The sequence below is a fragment of the Pomacea canaliculata genome, linkage group LG4 (assembly GCF_003073045.1).
Source record: "Pomacea canaliculata isolate SZHN2017 linkage group LG4, ASM307304v1, whole genome shotgun sequence".
In the NCBI taxonomy this organism is placed as follows: domain Eukaryota; kingdom Metazoa; phylum Mollusca; class Gastropoda; order Architaenioglossa; family Ampullariidae; genus Pomacea; species Pomacea canaliculata.
The window spans coordinates 287,011-307,129 of record NC_037593.1 but is presented as its reverse complement, the minus strand read 5'-3'; the positions used below and the strand labels follow the sequence as shown (position 1 = coordinate 307,129).

The following is a 20,119-nucleotide window of genomic DNA, read 5'->3' as shown; positions in this document are numbered from 1 at the left end:
CCATTGCTGCTGTTGCAGATGGGATCTTCATGTGGATTTCTTCAGCTACCATCTTTGGAAAGGGTGACCCATAATACTTGAAGCTGTTCACTTTCTTGAGCTGTTTTTGTTCTACAACAAAGATCTTTGCTTTGTTGTTGTCTCTTGCACCTGGGGGTCACTGGTTGATTCAACCATTTACCAATTTGACCAAGTCAATTCAACCATTGAGTACAGAAGGTTGGTGTCCAGTGTAGTGACACATTCACTGTATGTGTACAAAACAGAACATTTTTTTCCTCTACAAATTAGTCAAGTAATATGCGTAGGTCAGCAGCCATTGTTATCAAATGAAAAGCATACATGGCACATGGATAACTAGGCGTAGAGTGGCTTACTTCTTATTATTCCTTTCCGCCCCCAGTGGAGCATAGGGCTGCAGAGTGGCTTACAGGTTAGGGCAGTGTAAGATCTGAGAGGGGCCGACAGATGTGCTGGATATTGGAGCAGCATCACTACTGAGAAACTTGTCATAGTTGTAATGATGTGAAAACTAGATTGTGGGTAGGAACAAGCCGTGGCATTACTGGTCAAGCTGTTGAGAATGAAAGACGTGATGGTTGCTGGTGCTATTCCTTCATCTGATTGAATGCATGGGAGGAAGTTAATGTTTCACGACCATCACACTCCCACCACTTGGTTACACATGTATAAGCTGACCAAAAAAATCCTTGCTTAATTAATTTACATAGTAGGAGAGCAGTCGATATGGCACAGGCATAGGGCTTGGAGCCACACTTTTTAACTAAAAGCATAAAGTGTTACATGACTATTTCACAAGACAGCATTTTCTTATGATCACAGAGAGGATGACATTTGCAGTAGACAGCATGTTCCTACGATCATGAAAAAATCCAAATGGATTCCAAATGGTGATGTCAGAGCTTTTTAGACATATTTCAAGTTCTTAAATTATGGAAAATATACAAGATGCTCTAAAATTACAACTCTCAGTTATGACAGCGTCCCATGAAAATGATGGATTGTCTGATGTAAAGATGAACATTAATGATTATCTTTGCAGATATGCCCTTTGCCTTCTGTACGCGTGAGAAGTTTCCTTGGTGCCAGTTTGCGGAGCCAGCCGAGGATGGCCCTACTACAAAACTCATGCAAGAGGTTAGTGATGTGGCCTGGACTTTCATAAAAATGATTTCATATGTTCTATTCCCTAATCATTACAAAAGTAATGATATTATTTGTAGGAATAGATTGTTAAAATGTTTTAGACTGGTTCTACCAAAATTTGAGACCTTCACTATCTAGTTTTTCTGTTCGTGTGAACATCAGGATAATAAAATTGTGTGATCATAAAATTGTGTGCCTTGCCTGAAGTTATGTCCACTTTGATGGACAACCAGAGTTAAAGTTTTAAGCAGTGGCGTATTCTTTGACCATCCTACCAGCTTAAAACAGTTAATTTATAGAAATGTTGATTATCTTGATTGTGTGCGTGGTGTGTGTTGATGTGTGCTGATGTTTTCAGCTTGCTTTAAAGTACAATATGGTGATAATTTCACCCATGCTTGAACGTGATGAAACACATGGAGATGTTTTAGCAAATTCTGCTGGTAAGTGTATTTAAGATAGAGTTATTGCAACATTTGGAAAAGACCTATGGGAATTGGTTATTAATGTAAAAGAACAATTAAGAAGCTTAAAATGTAAAGTACAATTCTATTGATTAGAAGAGGTCATTAGCTGCATATGAGGAGAAGCAAAATATGATGCTAATTTGGAACCATTTGCACTGTAGAAGGAATTACTGTTGGTGAGAAGCATGAATTCATTGGAGTTTTTGTGATTGTGGTCATCAAATATGGGGATTTGCATTGTCTTTTTGATGTAAATGAACTCAGGAGAATAGTTTGAAGGGTTAATGTGCTCGTAGAATACCAGCAGTATGTATATGTGCTTGTGTGTCTTTTCAGTGGTCATTTCCAATCTAGGTAAAGTACTAGGCAAGTCTCGCAAAAACCACATTCCACGCTGTGGAGATTTCAATGAGGTAGCTACATTCTAGTCCATTTGTATTGCCAATAAAATATATTGCTGTGGGTAGTGAAATAGCTATCATTTATGTTTATGCCATGCAACAACTGCTTGGAATTAGAGATCTATTCCAGGAGATAAAAGTGAAAAGTGTCATATATCTCACTTAGTAACCTTTTTTTTGTGAACTTGTACATTCAAGGAATAATCTGTGTCAGAAAATAATACAAGGCATCTGTAGCCTAATATTAACTTTGAAGGGTTTCTTTCCAATTCATCAGTACATCAGTGAAGTCCAGGAGGAAGTATATAACCTTAAGAGGCATGAATTTTAAGCATTACGACATTAGTTTAAATCACATCAAGCGGTTATGAACTCTTTAATATTAAAGGACATCATAAGCTAAAACACAAGTTGGGTTTAAAATTTATAACAAATCAAACGTCTTTCTGTATCATAGTTGTTTTTATTTAGTGCTACAGATTCTCATATACAAAGCCAGTGGCTTGCATTCCAACTGATCCATCAAGGGTAGGCTATTCATTAACCAAGACGAGCTCATTTCCATAAACTATGTGCCAGCTTGTTACTGCTGGTAACTTCCTGTAGACTGGTTGTAAATCAAGGTGCCTCGGACCAGAAAGGAGCTGTCAATATCCATCATTTAAACACAACTTGTGTATTATCCTCTTTCCAGTTAACATTATATTTAAAAGTATTGTAGCAGTAGCATAATTTTTAAAGAAAGAAAAGTAAAGATAGATAAATATAAGTATACTTTTAAGTATCACAGCCATCCTACAATGTTCTGTTTGAAAGTCCACATACTACATGGAAGGGGATACTGGCCATAGAGTCTTCCAAACACAGTTTGGTAAGTTCTCTGTCAATACAAGAATCTTAAAGCATTAAAACTTGGAGAGATTACCCCAAGTAAATGTAATAGGCTGCTGTACTGCAAAGGATTAAGCAACTTTTTGTTTTGACATAAGCAGTGCTTTTTGTTATAGTTTACATGGTACATAGAAATGATAAAAACTTGTTTGTTTGTGTGTGTTTATAAATAAACATGCATTTGCAGGTAAGGTGGCAGTGAACATTTGCTATGGACGTCACCATCCACAGAACTGGATGATGTATGGAATCAATGGTGCAGAGATAGTCTTCAACCCTTCTGCAACAGTTGACACACTAAGGTGCTGACCCACATAATGACTCCACTAGGAGACTTTTATTTCTCTTAGACAATAATGGCAACACTTGAGCAGGATATCACAGTATCATGGTGTCATGGTCTGTAGCATGTAACTACTAAAGTGCTGTCTAGACCATTGTGTGGGAATGGTAACATCTTCTAGCTCCAAGAAGTCAGGAATGTAAGTGTGAAACTGATGGAATATATTCTTAGGGGCTAGTGATTTCTGACTGGACAATTATAAGAATTTGTGTTCTTGTGTGTGTGTGTGTGTGTGCATGCAAGAATCTACACCCAAATGTGTGCCATAGGCAATATCTGAGCCCATGACGCACATGCACCACAAGGATAATTGTTGAATATTCAAGGGAAAAAAAAATGAAGACTTAGTGTTGATTTGTCTATAAGATTTTAAATATCTATGTCTTCTGTTTAAACCACAGTGAACCTATATGGCCGATTGAAGCTCGTAATGCTGCTATTGCCAACAGCTACTTCACTGTAGCAATAAATCGTGTTGGAACAGTAAGTCCCCGACAGCTATACTTATTTGTACATGTTGGCTTGTCTCATTTCTTTTTCTGTCATGGATAGATCCATGTCCTGTTGGTTATCATGTATTGTGGTGAGATTTCTTGCTTGAGTGGGAGGTAATGCACAGTGAAAATTGTTCAGCATGTAGCGGGAGTGCTTGTTTAGGACAGCGTGTACCGCTGACAGTTCTTGTTCACCCCACACCCCTTTCCACCCCAATAGTTGGTCGCACGAGCAGCACAGCATGAGACAGACAACAACAGCAGGTGAAAAAGCATCCAAACTTTCTCATATAAATAGCAGGTAAAATTCTGTGCTTGCACCCGTTGCTGAAAAATGACTTAGCCTTCTTGGAAGAGCAGTAGAGCTTTAGCCCTGAGCACGAGAGAAGTACCATATTGCCGCAAGGTGCTTTGGTCTGGTTGGAAAGCAGTCTATAAGTACTCAACCATCCCTCTCAGTCCTGACCACCCCGAGTACTAGAGAAGTACCATTTTGCCAAAAGGTGGTTTGGTCCCACTGGAAAGTGGCTCACGTCACTCAACCCCCTCTTTCCCCACCACAGGGAGTTAGGTGCTAGGTTTTAGTAGGCTAAGTAGGTGGGTTAGAATCGAAATAATAGTTTTATGTGTAAATAATGTCAATAAATCCGTCTTTGAAGTTATTTACTAGTGTCAGCATGTCAGTCTGTGTGAATCCTATCATCTTGTGTGTCCTCGTCATGTGAGTAAGGTGAACAGGTATCACTAGAGTGAAAGAGATTAGTGTTGTCTGTAGTTGTCACACAGCAGAGCACACATATAGATCCATGGAGTCGAATAATTGTCCAGGAGCACTGGAAAAACACTTCTGTTAGGAAAAAAAACAGGGTCTTTTGTGGATGCCATGGTTGGCTGAGTGCAGGTGTGTCGTGGGTGGGAAAAGAGGACACAATGCGAAGTAGATTAGACAACACACCCGATGAACGAGGGGTAGAATTTTAGCAGAAAATTCTCCTTGGGCACTTCTGTCCTCTTCCCTGGAACACAAAAGAGGAATGGACTGATTGACACTATAGGGCCGCAGTGTAAGCTCAAGTGAGAAAGCGCATCGGTCCAGCTGCAAGTGTGTAAGACAAATAACTTACCTAACATTCTATGGTGTAGAATTGAGTTTTGCATATTAATCTTGAAAAGGTAAAAGGCTTCAGTCTTCAGAAGAGATTCAACAACTTACAGGAACTCCCAATCCAACTTCAAGGAGAGAACATCCTTGAGACAGACTGTTTCACATATCTGGGGAGCATTGTCAACAATTTTAAGGATGACATCAAAAGCCGCATCAACAAGACCAGGCATGCTTTCACCAGCCTACGCCCCATCTGGAACTCCTGAGCTTTATCCTTCAGCAATAAGACCCGCATCTTCAACACCAATGTGAAGGCTGTCCTGCTGTATGGTTCTGAAACCTGGAGAGTGATAAGCACAATCAACAACAAGCTCCAGACCTTTACCAACCGATGCCTATGCCATAGTCTGGGAATACGATGGCCTGAAAAATATCTTCAGTAGCAACCTGTGGACAAGAACCAACCAGAATGCCAAGACATGAAAAAGTGCAAATGGGGCTGGATAGGACACACCCTGCACAAACCAGGTGACACCATTGCCAGGCAGACACTTGACTGAAACCCTCAGGGGAAGAAGAGAGTTGGGAGACCAAAGCAAACTTGGAAAAGAACAGTAGAAAGCGAGGCAAAGGACATCGGAACCACCTGGGCCCAACTGAAGGGGGCTGTCCAAAACTGGGTCTGCTGGTGAGGTGTTGCTGTGGACCTATGCTCCTCAAGAGAGCAACAAGGAATAAACTAAACTACAGTGGAACCTCGGTTAACGAACTTAATCCGTTCTGGAAAGCTGTTCGTTAACCGAAATGTTCGTTATCCGAAACAATTTTTTCCATAAGAAATAAAGGAAATAGATTTAATTGGTTCCCAGCCCCTATTGACTCGCTAATAGTTGAAAGTTACAGGCTGTATAGGAACTTGTTTTAATGAGAACAGTTATAATGCAATATAAATGGAGTTAAATAAACATAAAAACATTAACGAAAGCATTAAAACATCAGAAAACTTGCCGTTTTGACGGCGTGGTTGGAAACAGGTGTGGGGAGGAAGGGGTGGAATTACTGCTTTGAATCCCCTCTCCATGAGCACACGTGACATTATAAAATCGGGGAGACTTCCCTTTTCTGTAGCTTTGAGGTTAAAGGAAAAAACTTGTCCAGTGTCTGCTTTTTCTGCCTTTTTTTGTAAAACTCTTCGGTAATACGACATCACATATCCGACCGACGCATGCCACCTTCATACTTTGAAATCATTTCCTTTTTCAATTCATTTGTTGGCCGCGTCCTTGTCATTACCTCACTACTATTAATTGCTCTTAATCTTCTTTGGAGCCATGATTGAGGATTATCTTATTAAAATAAAGCACAACAATCACTAAATAAGAAGGATGCGCACAGGTAAGGAACGACTGATCGTAACTGTCTCGAGCGCGAATGATTACATGCTGGTCGGTCACGTGTGGTTCACGTGGCTGTTCGTTATCCGAAATTTTTTTCGCTATCGGAGACAAATTTTTAACGAAATTTTTGTTCGTTATCCGAAATTTTGTTCGCTATCCGAGACAAACTTTTAACGAAATTTTTGTTCGTTAACCGAAAAATTCGCTATCCGAGGCGTTCGCTAACCGAGGTTCCACTGTATGTTATTTGTTTGTTTTCCTGTCCCTCGTATGCTGTCCATGTTTCGCTCTTGTTCTTAAGTGCTAAGAGCATAATCCTTAGGAGGGTGAGTCTGCGCTTTACAAATTTTGCATTTTTTATTATTATTATTTTCTGCATTAGACAAGAGTAGTTGGCACAGCTGAGTATGGTGCAGTAAAGCCTAATTTTCTTTGTCTTTATTTCAGGAGTACTTTCAAAATGAGTTTACTTCTGGAGATGGAAAGCCAGGTAAAAATGTTTTTTTCACAGAGACACTAAGAACAAGATATGCAATGCATACATAGATAAAATTAACATCAACAGTCACAAACATTTTGTGTCTCTATACACACACATATCTAACTCTACTCCCATGATGGCTTGGCTAGCCAAAATAAAATCAGAATAATGCAATAATAAAACTTGATACATTTCAACACATTGAAATGTGTTTATGTATATGATTATCCTGTTCAATCCTCCATATCCACCACTCCCCTCCCATCCCCACCAAGGAACCCCCAACATATTGCCTCCCTCACTACCAAAAGCCTAAGATCTTTTCTCATGGCTGATAAAGATGGATGGATGGGTGAGAAGATGGTTGAAAGGAAATAATACTATGTTGTTTATGGTTTCTTTCAGCCCATAGAAGTTTTGGGCATTTCTATGGTGAGTCAAAAATCTGATTTCTACCACTTAGGATTTTGTTTGTTCTTCTTTTCATTATTCCAGAAGTGTAGATATGATGGGCAGGGGCAGACTGGAGCTTTAAAGTGGCCCGGGCATTATTTACAGAGCGGCCCTTCTCACTAAATTAGGCCTATAATATTATTCTATAGAACAAAATAGGCCCACCGGGCATTGCCCAAATGCCCGACTGGCCAGTCCGCCACTGATGATAGGTCATTTATGGAGCCTATTTTGTTTCTTGTGCACTGAACAATTCACACTGTTTTTTGCTAAATAGATGGTCATATTTTTTTCAGACATTTAACTGTGTTTTCTTCTTTTTGTTTAGGTTCGAGTTACGTGGCAGGTCCTGACGGAACCAGAACACCTGTATGTACAACTTTTTAAAAATAGTATTTCACCTCATTGATACCTTGCAAAGTCATTTAGATTTAAGCATAAAATGTGAAAGCTTTGAAGGTACTTTAAAACTGATATGGCTTTTCATCCTTAATCAAGAATTTATTGATTTACAAGAACTTTGTAGATTAATGTTATCATATTACATAGTTTTACAGCAATAGTTTTCTGAATGCTTCTAAAATTAAACATGATAGACATGGCAAAAAACTTTGTGGAGCATTAACAAATAAACAGCAAAATGTAATGAAAGACCCCGACAAAAAAAGGTATTTTTTAATTTGCTTTATTTTTGCTCTTTCTCACTCACAGCAATGCATGCCACCCTCACAAATGTCACTCTCATTCATTAATCTTTAAAAAAAGTCTTTAAAAAAAAATTCTTTTCTCAGAAATTATTTTTTAGTCAACACTGATTAACTTCTTCAATGACAGAGTGCTGTTGAGATGATGTTAAAGACACACACACACTATTTGTGTTCTTACTCTGATTTGGGTGACTCACACTGTTCTTACACTGAATGATTTGAGTCACACACACTGTGTGCATACAGTGAATGATTTGAGTCACACACACTGTGTGCATACACTGAATGATTAGAGTCACACTATTTGTGTTTTTACACTGAATGGGTGTGTGTACAAGGGGTTAGGGATAGGGTGGTTGACTACCTATAGCAACTCCACCACTATTAGAAGTGGGCTTTGTGAGTAGATGTGACCAGAGGAGACAGAATCTCTAGTGAAACCAGGCCATGCTTTCTCAAGTACTATGCAATCTTTAGTGGCTAATATTGATCAGTCGCTGTTTCATCAAATGATAATGGACACTGGTTCAAGCCATGTGAAGAAAGTCGTCATTAATCCCTTGACAACTGGTACTGGCTGATCAATTAAGTCATGTGAACAAAGTCATCATTAATCTCTTGACTGGTACTAGCTGATCACCGATTAAGTTGGCCTGCTGGTACCAGTTGTTAGTCGGGGACCTGGCTGCACACAGCATGTGACAAGACTGACTACTTAGGTCAATTTTAAGTGGTGGTCAGCAGGTCCTGTGTGCAACAACAGGTCTACTTCTTCATATTCACCGTCAAGTCTACCTCAGCATTGACCACAGTTCCCTGAAGGAGTTTTGTGCTGGACAGCATGGCTGAAGCTCACAAACTTGCATTTGTTCACTGTTGTAAGAAGGGGTTTCTAGTATTCCATGAGGGTGACTACTGCACTTCACACAAAAATATTATCTTGTAGTCCATGTTAGAGATTCAAAGCATTTTTTTAGGCATTTGGTCTTGAATGCCTGAATTTGCTTTTGGTATCAGCAAGCAGAGTCCACATCTCACAAGCATAGAGCATAATGTATCAGTATACAGAGTCTACATCTCACAACCCTGACTATACGGCAGAATGGTATCAAGCAGAGTCCACTTCTCTGAATGGTGACTATGAGGGAAGGTACAACCAGGTATACCTGATGCTGTTGCTGCACCAGATCTTGTCTAGCCTGAACATTGATGCTACCGCTGTTGCAATCTTGATACAAATGTCTGCTGTGCAGTTTTGAGAGGCATGATTTTTTGGTAAGGTGAGGGAACTTTTGATAATCACTTGGTTCTGATGAAAAAATAATTTGCATTGCTGTGGTGTCTTGTTGGGTGAAGTGTTTCAACATCTCTTTCAGCTCTCTTAAATCAGGTCCCATTCTAGCCGTCTGGAAACTTTCCACTTCCCAAGAAAGGTAATGCCAATGAACCTAACGATTTTCAGCCAATAGCACTAACCTCCCTTGTCATGAAACCCTTGGAGAAGATTGTCAGAAATCTTATCCTAACATCTATAGGCAGCAAATTGGACTCGCTGCAATTTGCTTATAGGGCGTTGAAGATGTTCATCAGTCTGTTTTGTGAGGTCTTTTAAATCGCTTTTGTTGCATGCCATCGTGTAAATATCTAAAAAGCAAAGGCTACATTTATGGGCCTCCCATCGATGGTAATGGAAAGGTTTTGCAGTCATCCTGTAAGAAGAATGTATGTTTATGTATGCGTGGAGATAAGGACCCTCACCTTTTTTTTTTTTTTGATTTTGCTCGATTATCTTGTCTTGTAAAAGAGTTGAAGTCCTTTCGACGAACTGTAGTTGAATTGTCAGGGACAGTCAGTTGGACCACTACTTACAGTCCATTCGACCAATTCATCATGTATGCGATAATTCAACCACAAAGTGAGTTGAAGCTTGATGTACTCTCCTTGTACTTGATCTTGATCGGCATAAGTCGATCTTGCTGATTGTTCTGCTGTTGTGTAAGTAAACTAAGGATTTTTTTTTCCTCTAGCTTATCCTTAGGGTTGTGGAAGAATGGACTAAGGGTCATGGTTGAAGGGACTAAGGATTGTTGATTAAATGGACTGGTCAGTGGTTAAATTGACTAAGGGTCGCTGGTTGAATGGACTAAGGGTTGTTTGACTGATCGTTGGTTGAATCAGTAAATAGTTGAATCAAAGAGAATACCAAGAGGGACCACGTAGATGGGAAAGGGGAGTTGCACTGACCTGGATGTATCCACAGCCACGCCCACCTTCAACAAGTATTGGCAAAATTAATCCTCTTTGGTATCATGATGATGCCTGGTGGTGCATAGTGCACTGTGCCAAGTTGTCACAACTCTCCAACTAAAGATTTTTGATTGTTCTGTTTTCTGAAATATGAAGAGAGGTAAGTTAATGACATTTCCTTTCTTTAGTAGATTTAACAAGTTGAATTTATCTTTGGTTTTGACACTAAAACATGACTCCATGACAGTGACTGATCTAGATCTGATCTTCTGTGGTCCTTTTAGACAGCTCTGCCACAATTACCAGTAAGGAGCATGCCAGAGGAGCCTGTTTCTATGTCAACAACAAATACCATAATACAGTAATTCTTTGTGAAAGGGTGTGTACTCACAACCTTGAACTACTCACAGTTACGCTTTGCCCATTTTACCTTCTGAGAGAATTCCCCTAGCTGTTTTTCACCCTTGTGTACATTCATCCCAGGGCAACTGTTTCCAACACGTTACAGTGCATTGCATATGTAACTCACAATCTCGACTCGATTTGTCTTGATGCTCCAAAGTCATTGTGACAGCCCAGACTGCTCTTCAGACTATATATAACAAGCAGACACTTCTGAAAGTGTCTACAATCCTTCATTTTTTTTTTTTGTCGTTCGCCTCTTTCACACTTGGAGACCAGCTCTTGATATGAAATTGGTGGTCTTCTGTAGAGACTCCAATGGCCCGTACAGCTTGTTGTGCAGGGTCTCCGACTGTGGCCACGTCTCTTTCCTCAGGGTACGGAGATTCCTACAGTCCGAAGGGACCTCCAGTAGCTGAGGGTGGGCTCCTTTGAGGCACGGAGCCCGGCACTGCACCTGCCTGGCGGATCTTCACAGGGCGAGCACCATTTCTATCAATACTGTCTTCAAGTGGCATAGGCAGTTTTGCGTGGTGGTGTGGTTATTTCAGGGTGCGCCTTGCGGCCCACCACCTCCGACTTCAGCACTCATGGACCACTCTTTGTCTGGTCTCTACCCTTCGACCTGTCCGACTTGGGTGACCCTGCTAGGAGCTGATGCTCCTGTCGGCATAGCTCTTAGGGTCATCGAGACACGCAAGCCCCCCGACCGCGGCAAGGTGGTGATCCAACAGGGGGACAATCCTTCATAATGACAGGCATATCCTGTCAAGAGAATTTTTCCAACTGCCATCAAATAAGACAGTAGATAACATATCTCATGAAGAATTTGTGCACCACTTTGAGAAGGTTGGAAACATTTCTGATGAAGATATCCTAACTGATACATCTCCTTGGATGTAAATGGGGATGCAATTATTAATGATGTATTGAACAAGGATATATTGGTAGGCTAACAAATAATAAAACCTTTTAGCTGATATAGTTCTAAATGAATTTTTTAAAGCCTCTTCACCAAAATTAATAAGTATGTTAACCTCATTGATCAACCTTGTTTTACAGTGTGGTAAAATCCCAGAAGCCTAGCCTGGTCAGTTGGAATGATTTGTCTGCTGTATGCTTTGAATCTTGATAACTATATACAGAGATATAACATCTTGAGCTGCATTGGCAAGCTATTTACTAGTAGTCTGGTGGTAAAGTGTTACATGCAATAAAAAATATTTACTATGAAGCAAAGTCCTGTGTTAAAACACAGCATAGATTATCTTCCTCCTTCACATGTAATGCTGGAGTGTGGGAGGGTGAAAACTTGTCGTCTGTACTTTTGTTTTTCGCTGTTTTTAAATGACTGAAAAGAATTTTTTTCTCAGTATCTTCATGGATTGATATAGCAAATGAATATAATTTTTGCAATGTTGTCATTATTTGTACTTATTTCTGCTTTTGTATGCTGATGATACTATTATACTTGCTGAAACTGCCATTGATACACAGAATTCACTAGATGCTTTAAAGGTTTATGGCAACAACAAAAAAATATGGTCCTCAATAAAATACTGAAAAAACACAAACTATGATGTTCTCACATGGAAAGGTTATAAAAGTTCTACATTTTTCTTTCAGTGGAAAACAAAACGATCAAAGTGGTATGGGAGTATAAGTACCTGGGAACAGTTTTTAATTATAATAATAAATTTATTAAGACTATAAAATTGCAGTGGGTACTTGGAAACAAAGCTATGCTTTCTGATTAAGAAATGTAGAAAATTTGACTTGCCCCAAGACACTCAAATTAACTTCTTTGATAGTTGAATAAAATCTATTTTGTTGTATGGAAGTGAAATCTGGGCTTTTGAATCTCTTGATATTTGTTATAGGCTGCAACTGGGATTTCTGAAAATGATGTTAAATGCTAAAAAATTACCTGTTCTTCTGTTTCACTTGTGCAACTTTCTATTTGATAGCTCAGCATGTAAACTATCCTGGTTTAGCTATGTACATTTGTTAGATTCTTTAGGTCTTTCCTTTATCTGGAAATTTGGCTTTAGGTTTTCTTTCTGTCATTTTAAAAATATTGTAATGCAATGCTTAAGGAATAGATTTATTCAAAAATGGAAACAAGACATACAAATAAAATCAGTTTGTTTACAGTATACAGTTTATATAATACAGTATATTTAAAGAATATTTTAGTTTAAAGAATTACTTAATAAATTTGTCCCCTTCTTTTAGATCAAATTTAATAAAATTTAGGTTAAGCTGCCATAAATTCCCTATTTAGCAATTAAGATATAGTGATATACCTAGATATTTAAGAACATGTCCGTTGTGTAGCCTAGATGAAGTAAGTCATGAATTTCATTTTGTTTCTCTGTGCTTGCTTCTGTTAACTGTTTCATGGAAAGCCCAGCTTCCTGTATATTTTGAGCATCATCCAAATGAATTTAAATTTCACCAGCTGATGAATATTAAATCCAAAGTTATATTTATTAATATAAGCAAATTCATTTGAATTTAGTTATCACTGTATAAGTAATTTCTTCATATAAGTTTTAGTATTGTATATTCATCTATATATTTTGACATAGTGTCACAATCTGTTGCACGTATGAGATTGTTATTGCATGATTCTTATATGATGTTATGGCTTAAAATTCCCCTTGGGATTATAGCCAATATATAAAAAGATATGTTAACAACCATAACCTCTTTGTGTGAAAAACATCTGTCCAATTAGATCGACCGAGTTACTTGCAAAACCGATTCTAAAATATATTTGAAATGTTTCTTTTTTCTAAATTTAAGAAGTTTCACGTTTGAAAAATGTTTTCAAGCTCTATTTCCAAAAAGTATATGAAAGCGTGCTCGTGTGATTGTGTGCGAATTGCCAGTACTCGATGGTCCAAACAAAGGCGCGGCGCACGACGGTTATTCGCGTAAAGGGGGGCGTGGCGCCATGCGCCGTAACCGCGGCCTGACTTCAAGTTGTCAGACAGCAGTGGTCGTTCTTGGTATTCTCGGGTGGAATGACGACTGAGTGTATCGTGCGAGTTGCCTTACAGGCTCTTTACACAGCTACTTTACTTTAGCAAACAAAACGAGTTAATTAGATTTAAATATCATGAATGGGAGACAATACTTGCAGAGTTGCTGTAAGAAAGGATAAGTAAGATTTGTTCGAATCAGTTGCATTTGTTTTTTTAACAGGTCAGGATGTCAAGGCCATTGACATGACCTGCTTATTTGCATATTTGGTGCCGACTGTGAGAGTAGACAAGTCTACTTACACAAAACTACTGTAGCCGTTCGCCATCTTGCAACTACTGCACTCTCCAGCCAAGATTTGCAGCTATTCTCCTTACCTTTGCTGCGTTTGCGACAATAACTGAACAAACAGCACGATATTTCCACAAAATCGCACGATATTCTGGAGGTAGCTGCCGGCTGCCCTTTTGTTTGTTTGTGACCAAGTGGTCAAGCGACCAAGTGCCGAGCTGCAGTTTTCTCGCCTTCACAATTGTCGTGAGTTTGTCGCCAAGCACATGTGGAATCGCCACTTTCAGTGCATGATATTTCCATTCACATCGCATCACATCGCTTGTTATCAATTGTGAGTAATATCTGTAAGAGTATTGCAAACCAGTAAGTGAAAGATAATCACGGACTCTGCCCAGTGGAGTTCATTACATTCATTGTTCAGTGCTTTGAAACGTAGAATTGGTGCAAGTGTGTAACGCGACCTACACGTGGAATTCGAAACACATGTGCGACTTGGAGGGCAATCTCCAGTCATCAAATCTAAAGTATGAGCCATCGGCGCCGCAGACGACACGAACTGACACTTGCAGATAAAGTGGAGGTAATTCGTTTGTTGGAGTCTTGTACTTCGCAAACTGAAGTCGCTCGACTGTTCGACTGCTCGCAGTCGCAAGTTTCGCGTATTGCGAGCAAGAGGGAAGAGATTCTGAGTGAGTGGGAAACAAGTGGAAACTCGGAGCAAAAGCGGCGTCGCACAGCAAAGGACGAAGTGGCTGATACGCCTCGAGAGTGGGTGAACGAACCGAGGCAAGACACCACCGCTTCAGATCAGACTCTTGAGGTCAGGACTGGCGACCCTGTCCAACAGCCGCAGAAGCCCAGCTTCTCCCCATCACCATCCTGGTTTAATCGTTGGAAGGGCAGAAACATGGATGCTAGCCAGATGGGAATCAGTCTCAACTGGTCAAGACATCTTGGTGGTGGTGGTGGAAGCAGGCGTGGGAGGGGACGGCCTAAAGCCTCAGCCAATAAAGAAAGTCGTATCTCCAATCAATTGCTGGACGTCCTCAAGAACTATGCCTTGTGCGATGTTTATGCAGCAGACGAGCTTCCACTTTTCTACTCTGCCGTGCCAAACCTCAACCACAGTACAGTTGATACCTCTGCTGAAGAGCAGCAGATTGGTGACTGTGCCATAGGGCAGGACATATGTGCAAAGCTAAGTGGAAAGAAAGAGTGCATCACACTTTTTCTGGCTTGTAATGTAACTGGCTCTGACAAGCGTGACATGCTTGTGATTCTTGATTCCAACTTCAGGGCATCAAACATGGGTTTTACTTTTCCAGGATGTCATACAGCATCATCTCCTGGAGCATTAATGACAGTGGACATTTTTAGAACATGGCTGATAGCCTTGGACCAGGCAATGCGCCAACAGAGGCGTTACATTTTGCTACTAGTTAATAACACACCGCCACATGAAGCTGAGGTTGGGAAAACTCTGGAACATGTTCGCTTGCTCTTTATGCGTCCTTATGCTACTCCTTTCTTTCATGGGCTGAGCCATGCCATCAGGACACATTATCGCCACCAGCTGCTGCTAAAGCTCTTTTCTAATCAGCCAACATTTTTCAGTGCATCTTCCTCTTCAGATGATAAAAACAGTAATGGGACTTCGTGGACCATTGATATACATGAAGCAGTGGCAATGCTTCAACGTGCATGGAGAAACTTGGGACCACATGACATTGTGCCCTGCTTCAGTAAGTCAGGAACTTGTGCCCCGCACATTCATGGACTGCCAGAACCAGAAGTTGAAGAGCTGCCTGACCTGCCAGAAACTGTTATTACTAGAGAACTGTTTGAGGATTTTGTCAATATAGATGCAGATGTTGAATGTTATGGTGATTCCAGTCTTGTCAGTGTGGAGTGCCACATTAGTACAGAGACAGAAAGGCTGAGCTTTGAAGCTAAACTTATCAGGGATGATGCTGCTGCTCACAATGACTCCTTTTCTGGTAGAGCTGCACCTTCATTTGTTGCCTGCCATAATGGCTTAGATCCTGGTGCTGGTAGTGGTGGTTATGGAGGTTCAACAGAATTTGCAATGCCATCATCTGGTGGGGAATCAGTTGCTGATGTCTTAGGGTCTTTGGGAATCATTAGAAGATTTCTTAATCAACGAGGGCTTCATTTGCATAACCTTCATGCATTAGAGGCACAAATTCATGATTGCATATAAAGTTGAATAATCCAGTGGACATACTGCTTTGTGTAATTATCCATTTCTAACAGTTATTTAAAGATGTTACTATTTTCTTTGTTGCATTGCAGGTTTCATACTCACCATGTTAGCATGAACAATGTTGTGACTTTTCTGAGTCTTAGAATTTTAAAAGTAATCACTATGACCTTAATGTGTAAAAGTAACCACTAACTGCTTTATGGCGGCATGATTGGGTATCTTTGTCACAAGTTTTTTTCCCCAGTCTTTCCCACGATAACATAACCAGCTAGATTTAATTATACTTTTGAGCTTTGGGAATTTTAGTTTAGTGTAAAGAAAAAAGTTAATAATAAATGGAAGAGATTTTGATATTAATTAGTACTAGTAGTACTTTTATGCTGGTCAGCACACTTCACTGTTAGTATTATATTAAGAGGATATTCTGATGAATGTTGGAAAAGATAAATTAAGTCTGAAACTATAGTTCATAGCCATCGTCATCTAATTTATGTCTTTAAGTAGTATCTATCCAATAATGTTTTCTTCTTTAATTGATGGTTTTGTTATCAAAAAACCAAACAAAACTAAACTGAGGAAGAAATAAGAGCTGAACAGTCATTTCGGATTTTTCTCAAGCATTTCCCATTCTGTATCTGAAGTACTCAAAACTTTTCTTAAAGCTACAAATTGGAGCAAAAGGTCCAAGGCAATGTCATTCTAAACATCTCTGTTTCTTTTGTCTGCATTGTTTGTTTGTGAAAGCAACTTTTAGAAGTAAGAAAGTAATGATTTTTATGTATAGCACACGTTAAACCTACCTCAATAGGTTATGAACTGTTGTTGTTTAAAAGCAAAGTTAATTTTAACCCAAGTTGTACTAATAGTTATCAACTGATGTGCAGTTTCTGGTGAGTATTTGCAAGTCCTGTGTTGGGAGACAAGGTTATAGTAATTTTAAGACAGAATGGATGTATTTTTACATAGCAGCATTAATGCAACCTGTGCATGGTGTACAGCAACTTTGCTTGAATGCATCCCCACAATACTATGCCCTGGGCAGCCTGTTGGTGCAATGGTTGACACCTGTCACCAATACGTTGAAATTTCTTTGCTGTCCTGGGTTGAGGTCTTGTCTCAGGTACACTGTTCTTTCTCTGCATGTGGCATCTGTTTAGAGCAGTGGTTCTCAAAAGTGTGGTCCGCTGGCATAAGTGAGGTGGTCGGCGGCTGACAGTCATGTCAGCAAAGTGATGTTTAAAGTGATGCATTCCTCTTATTAACATTTTAATTACAAAGAACGAGGTAGGTAGTTTTATGTCAACTTATTACTACAATACTGTCACAAAAGTACATTTAGTTTTGAATAGTAATGAAGCAAATGCGGCAATTTAAATTTGAAATTCATACTACAGAGTGATTTTTAGGCTTTGGTGGTTCGCCATATTTTTTACTTAAGTAAATGGTCCGCGGTCCGAAATACTTTGAGAACCACTGGCTTAGAGGGCTGGCTGCTTTGCCCTGATATAGGCTTAGCTGCTGGCTTGGCATAAAACGCCCTCTGGACATGGCTGGACCAAGATGGTACTAGAAAGTTCTTCCTTGCATGCACATTTTGCAGCTATGTTAGCTTATTTCTCAGGGAGTTAGGATGAAGCTATTCACAGCTATTGTAGGATCTTAATGTAGCTGTAATGTTTCTTAAAATAAGTGAACACTGAAATTGCTATGACACCAGAACATGGAATGTTTAAAATGTTGAAATTTCTTTGAGCTGTACTGTCTAAGCTGATAGTATGATGATGACATTTGTGTGCTGGAGATTTTATCATCAGTTTTTATCACAAAGATAGTGAAAGTGCAGATTAATATTCAAGAGTCTTCAGTCATTCCAAATTGCCATAAACAAATGACCAAGTATATTCAAAGGTAGCATGGCATTACATTCTTTAAATGTGGACTATGTAATGTGCATTATGTATTATCATTACTCAGGGTGGTTTGAGCTTCTCATCAACCAAAGTCTCTTGCTTATTGTCCATCTTCTTATTGATATTAGCTGTTTCCATGATGAAATTTGTATGCACATTTGGATATGCTTACCAGTGCCTATCATAAACTGAGAACCTCTTTGCTTCCGCCACCACATTTAATTATTCACCGAGGATGTGTAAATATGACCTTAAAGACTAAAGGAAGAGATGGTGCAGATTATTTATGACAGAGTAAACGGTGCCAGACACCTGAAGATCATGAAGGAATGGTCGATATATTTTTATTGTGTATGCTGCAAGTGCAATAACTGTAAAAATCTACTTTAATCCTTACACTTTGGTGTACTTAAGCATATACAGAAACATAGTGCAGTCATGGAGTTATTTGAAACGTTGCTTGTACAAATCAATATTTGTGTCATCCCATGATGAACATCTGATTTATATCCATGTAAAAGTGTCATCTTAATCAGTTACTTCCAACCACTCTTGTGTTATGTTCATGTCTTTTTTTGACAATAAAGAATTGAGATTAGCCTCTGTGTCATGTTCATATCTCTCTGACAATTGAAAAAAAAAAATCAACTTCTGCCTTTCAGTGTGATTGTGAACTTGATCATTAATTTGCTGTTGCTCTTACTGTAAAAAGCTTGAAAAAGAGCATTTGAACAAGTGCAACTGTGTGTTAAATAACCTGGCCAATTCTTTCTCATGGAGGTTAAAACAGGTCCACTTTGAATACAAAGAGAATGATTTAAATTATAGACATACCCGAGAAATTATTTTGCCAGGAAATTAATCACAAGGGCAACCTTTTTAATGCTATTGGGGGTGGGGGTAGTTATCAGTATAGAAGTTAACTAGTAACACTTGTGAGGTCAAGAGAAATACACAAGTTAACTTACCACTATTGTAGGTATGTGACATCTTGTTTTGGGCACGAGTTTTTCTGTGAGGCTAACTACAGGTGTTTGCGTGTGTGCCACACAATGAAGACGAGCTGTTGATGAGTGTTGTCTGTAAAGTGCATAAATCTGCATGCATACAAATCGTACAGTTAACACTATTTCCAACAGGAAGCCTGACTGAAACTGCTGTTAAACCATCAGTTATATTAGCCAACACTGCTAGGTAAAAGAGAAGAATAGATATATAGGTAACAAGCAGAATCATGTTTGATATAACATTTGTTTATACTGGAAACTACCTCTCTTCACCCAAAGCCAGGCTAATCTCTGGCACTTTCTAGAAATATTTAGAGATAGAAAAGTAAAGGCTTGCAAGACCATTGCAGTCTGAGATGAATAAAATTAGTCTTCAAACTAACCAAACTAGTGATTTCTTATGTACAGAGTCTGTCTCGAACACAGGATGGGCTGCTAGTGGCAGAAATGGATCTCAACCTCAACAGGCAGGTTGCTGACAGTTGGGGCTTCAGGGTCTGTAAAGTTCTTTTTTGCCAGTATTTGATAAGCTAAAGGCTTGCAACAATGGTTTGTAGTCTTATATACGAGTAGGTGAAAATGTGTAGTAAAAAGTGAGTAAGAAGACTATTCAGCGCCAGGGTCTGGTCTGTATTTCTGAGGCTGACAACGAGCCACTTATGTTCACTGCCCCAAGCTGCTAAAACATGTGACTCATCACCTGACCTCTCACCTGTGCATTTCTGCGATTCATCGCAGAAAAGGTGACAGTTTAGTCACCTGATATATTGTGAATGATCCTAAAAATATTTATAAATTCAACAAAAAATACCATGATAAAATCCTGTCGTAAAATAGATGTCCTTTTTCTTGCTTTAGATTTATCAGATTAAGGATAATAAATTGCTGGTAGCTGTATCATATTGTCCTTCGTAATCTGCAATTTCAGCTCCAATTCAGAAGGTTCAACAGTAAAAGTTATATTTTGGTTCTTTGCTAATGAAAAATAACACCTGTCAACAAATTTCTACTAAAATTATGTTACTAAAATAAAATTAGTCATTTTCTCATCAATTTTTATGTGCTTAACACAACTATGACAAACAAAATGCAAAATTGGCTCTAGTTTTTTGTGATCTGCAATAATTATTGTGTACATGAC

The 20,119-nt window shown here is 39.1% G+C and overlaps 2 protein-coding genes across 2 annotated transcripts in view; both read left to right on the top strand.

The window, feature by feature from the left end:
- The window catches only part of LOC112561022 (beta-ureidopropionase-like), a 30,187-nt gene that overhangs the window by 4,962 nt on the left and 5,106 nt on the right, over positions 1-20,119 (top strand). Inside the window, exons 4-13 of the mRNA XM_025233149.1 lie at positions 1,064-1,158; positions 1,526-1,610; positions 1,971-2,047; positions 2,852-2,906; positions 3,114-3,228; positions 3,671-3,752; positions 6,713-6,755; positions 7,152-7,178; positions 7,528-7,568; positions 19,387-19,473. Coding sequence (XP_025088934.1) covers positions 1,064-1,158; positions 1,526-1,610; positions 1,971-2,047; positions 2,852-2,906; positions 3,114-3,228; positions 3,671-3,752; positions 6,713-6,755; positions 7,152-7,178; positions 7,528-7,568; positions 19,387-19,473 — 707 coding nt within the window. The remainder of the gene's footprint in view (positions 1-1,063; positions 1,159-1,525; positions 1,611-1,970; positions 2,048-2,851; positions 2,907-3,113; positions 3,229-3,670; positions 3,753-6,712; positions 6,756-7,151; positions 7,179-7,527; positions 7,569-19,386; positions 19,474-20,119) is intronic.
- Positions 11,168-17,170, top strand: LOC112561021 (tigger transposable element-derived protein 3-like). The gene has a single exon (XM_025233148.1). It carries the CDS (start codon positions 14,364-14,366, stop codon positions 16,056-16,058), a length of 1,695 nt encoding a protein of 564 aa, XP_025088933.1. The 5' UTR covers positions 11,168-14,363; the 3' UTR covers positions 16,059-17,170.

Bases quoted from the DNA above. Each gene is read 5' to 3' on its own strand.
- LOC112561021 (XM_025233148.1), top strand. From the start codon at position 14,364: ATGAGCCATCGGCGCCGCAGACGACACGAACTGACACTTGCAGATAAA.